Below are 3,474 nucleotides of genomic sequence, written 5' to 3' on the forward strand. Positions count from 1 at the left end.
TCTGCCAACTCACGCCAGGCTCTCTCAACGAGAATGAGAGAGAGAGAGAGAGAGAGAGAGAGAGAGAGAGAGAGAGAGAGAGAGAGAGAAGGAAAGAACCAAATGAAAAGAAATGTCGCGCTTACTACTTGGACTGGACTAATTACAAACCCGCCTATTTATATGAGGTAGCAGAGGACCCAGAGAAGTGGCCACTATGCTAAATCGATTGATCTGCCCCTCATTTGGCTCGAGTCTGCAAATAAAATTGGACGTGCTGACAGTCAATAAATCTTGAGATGAGGCTTCCCTCGTTAGGCGCGCGCTTGACGGCCCGGTGGTCTGTCAGCCGGCCAGCAGCGACGATCAGCGAGAGCCCAGCGAGAGCCCAGCGAGAGCCCAGCAAGAGCCCGTTAGAAAACTTTGTAGCTTGCTCGTTTCCCCTGAAACAGTCGCACGTGCGCGTACGTTTGCTGCCACGACTCTTTGGTCGTACTGTATAATCATCATAGGACTACCGCCGTACTCCCCTTAGAATTGCCCAGAACTCTCCGTTTTCTGACATTTCCAGCCGCTGGTCTTTACCTTCTTGCCTCACCTCCTCACCTCTGCATGCAAGCCAAGAGCCCCGCATCAATTTGCAAATCAGAAACCTTATTTATTATTTCGTCCAGCCAAACAGACCCTTTGTTCGTATAGGGTCACCATTGTTATATTGTGTTCTCCTTGATCGTAACATCTCTCTCCTCCTCCCTCCCCACTCCCTTCTCCTCTCCGTCCTCGCTCTCCCCGCTGCCCCTCTTCAGCAGAAAGCAAGCCCAACACCTGATGTTACCCGCGCGGCCCTGTTTGAAAATGTACATCGTTCACAAAGTCTCTGCTGCTCGCCCTGCTCAACCAGGTCCAGCCCATCTCGTCCCGCGAGCACGCAGCCCTTTCTCGGGAGGACTGGACAAGCCCTTCCTTGCTGTCATGCTCAGCCCCCCCTCCCCCCTCTACCGCCAGCCTACCACCGGCGGCAGCTCTCCGTGCTGCAACCACCATCAGGGCCGGCATGACTGAGAGCAACCATTAGGCGGCCGCACAACCACGGTCAGCGGAACGCTAACTGGCTAAACGCAGCGACACTGCTCGGCAGAGCAACAGATTGGCGCCGCTGGACACCGATGGCCCTGCTGCTCGCTCGGGCACGCGCTTTGTCGTACCATCCGGGTCTATAAAGAGTAGGAAAGCTTCGAGTGCGCGGTCCAGCTGAGGAGGAAGTTCATCAGCTGGGGCAGCGCGGCGGTGCGGAGGACGTCTAATGGAGGGCTCACTAGTCGCTAGAAGGTTTGGTCTCTTTTTTTCCCGCACTCTTGGCCGTCTCTCTCGCACCTGCCGGACATATCAGCGGGCTTAGTGTCGGGCACGCCTGCTCGATCCGGGGAAACGAGACGTTGGGGGGATGTTTTCACGCGCCGTTGATGTGTGCGACTCGGGGAATCGCGTCACATTGAGGCAAGGCAAAGGGCACAAGAAACAAAATACAGTGGAAATGCCAACGCGCACTGGCCATTATCTCACCGTATTCGTTTCAGTAAACGAGAGGAGACAAGTACAATGTAAGTACAGTGGACGACGTTGTTGGAGTCAACGGGAAGAAAGAAGTAAGCTGTAATGTGTGCATAGTGCAGCCAGCTGGGAAACCGTATTTTTACAATATTAACTTTTAGACAACGTTTATACATTCTCTAGCACACTGCAGTAACAAAAATACAACTATAAAGTGCACTGAGACCACAATTAATCTGGCTTCTAAATCAGATGAAATATCAAACCCCTAAAAGGTCCTCCCGTACTCAAAGAGATTCAACAAGAGTTTGAAAGGCAGCAGCGGGTTACAGACACAAAATCTAAGAAATGCAGGGATAATTAAAAAGAAAATGGAGAAGTTACTAAAATCTATCATTTTCTTCAGGAAATTAATTTGAGGAAGCCTTTTTTTCTGAAACCACACATTCAACTCATTACACAAACACATCTCATTGAAACTTACCTGTGGTCCTGTTATGGTGAAACACGTGGGGCTGGTAGAAGGCAGCCTGGCCCGCCCCCAGGCCCACCCCCACGCTCGCGCCCAGCCCCACCCCCGCCCGGGCCCAGGCGGCGGCCACGGCAGCCGCGGCACCGGGACCCTGAAGCGCGGTCGCTTGGGACGAGTACGCAGCCGCGGCCGCCGCCAGGGCGGAGAAGGGCGTGGGTCTAATAGGGCCCCGGGTAGCACCGGCTCCGTGCGACGAGGGTGTGGACGGCCGAGCGTCATCGCGAAAGTCCTCGACGTCCACCACACTCCCTTCAGTTCCCGAGTCACCATCGTCGTCGTCTTCTTCCTCGTCCGAGAAGCGGCCGTCCTGGTCGCCGCGAGGCCTCGCCGGTCGCGTATCAGCCAGCAGCGAGGCCACGCTGAAACTGATGCCGGGCCCGCGCGCGGACGTCGGCGCCGTGCGGCTGTCTTCGGCGGGGTCCTCCATGCTCCCCGCCATGATGGTCATGCTCCTGCCGGGTTCCTGGCGGCCCCGCGGCCGTCCGTCACATGGTCAGCGCGGTCCTGGTGCCCGGCGCGCCACGGGCGAGGCGTCCCGACCGGCTTGGAGCGGCCTGAGCGGCGCGGCGGCGGCGATCGCTCGGACCAGGCCTTTGTTTACCAACACCGACATAACCTAACCAGCGCGCGCGGGTCGGGCAGCGCGACTGTGAGACAGAGAGGGAGAGAACGGGCCGTGTGTGTGTGAAGACAAAACAACAGCGAGGAACATGGGCTTCCAGGAGGAGGAGGAGGAGCTGGTGCTGTGGGCGCTCCTCGAGGAGGTGGGGCCGAGAGAGAGGGGGAGAGAGAGGGAGGGGTGGAGAGAGGCCAGGAGGGACGCTCCGCGCTCCGCGAGGGCTTCAGCTCCAACGCCCGGCCGGCCGCACGAGAGGTCCGGTGCGGCTCGCCCGGCCGGCTGCCCGCGCAAGTGCGGCGCGGCGGGCGCGGCGGCCCCTGCCTCCCCTCCCACCGCGGGCGCATGGCAGGCAGCGCCGCGACGCTGGGGAGGGGGCGCCGGCCGCGGTGGGCGGGGCCTAAGCCACTCGCCCCCTCCACCAGCAAGGCGTCGGTCGCGTCGGCGCTCGCGCAAGGCTCGCACGTCGGCCGCGCAGCCGGCCGCATGTGCGGGCCTGGCCGCGGCCAGCGCAGCGCCGCAGCCGGGGCGAGCCTCCCGTCCCTCCCGTCCCGGCAGAGGGCGCGCGGAGCTGCCTGTGCCTTGCTGCGTGGCTGCGTAGCGCGGCCCGCCAGGTCCGAGACCCCTGGTCAAGTCATCCAGCGAGATGCGTCGCGACGCCGCGCTGGACAGGCTGACCGGGCCAGCGCGGCGACGAGATGGGCCGAATAAGTAGCGCTACAGAATGCGGGCCGGGCAGCGGGGCGTCGCGGAGCGGAGAGCCGACGAGAGAAACAGACCGCCAGGAGTTCCCCCC

The 3,474-nt window shown here is 60.4% G+C and overlaps 1 protein-coding gene across 1 annotated transcript in view; it reads right to left on the reverse strand.

Moving 5' to 3' along the window:
- LOC113204943 (muscle segmentation homeobox-like) overlaps window positions 1–2,952 on the reverse strand; it is a 19,738-nt gene extending 16,786 nt beyond the window's left edge. The window contains exon 1 of the mRNA XM_052266432.1: window positions 2,015–2,952. Coding sequence (XP_052122392.1) covers window positions 2,015–2,510 — 496 coding nt within the window. The 5' untranslated portion in view covers window positions 2,511–2,952. The remainder of the gene's footprint in view (window positions 1–2,014) is intronic.
- Between the last annotated feature and the right edge of the window lie 522 nt (window positions 2,953–3,474).

This window comes from Frankliniella occidentalis, unplaced genomic scaffold (assembly GCF_000697945.3).
Source record: "Frankliniella occidentalis isolate FOCC.00 unplaced genomic scaffold, Focc_3.1 Scaffold3, whole genome shotgun sequence".
Taxonomy (NCBI): domain Eukaryota; kingdom Metazoa; phylum Arthropoda; class Insecta; order Thysanoptera; family Thripidae; genus Frankliniella; species Frankliniella occidentalis.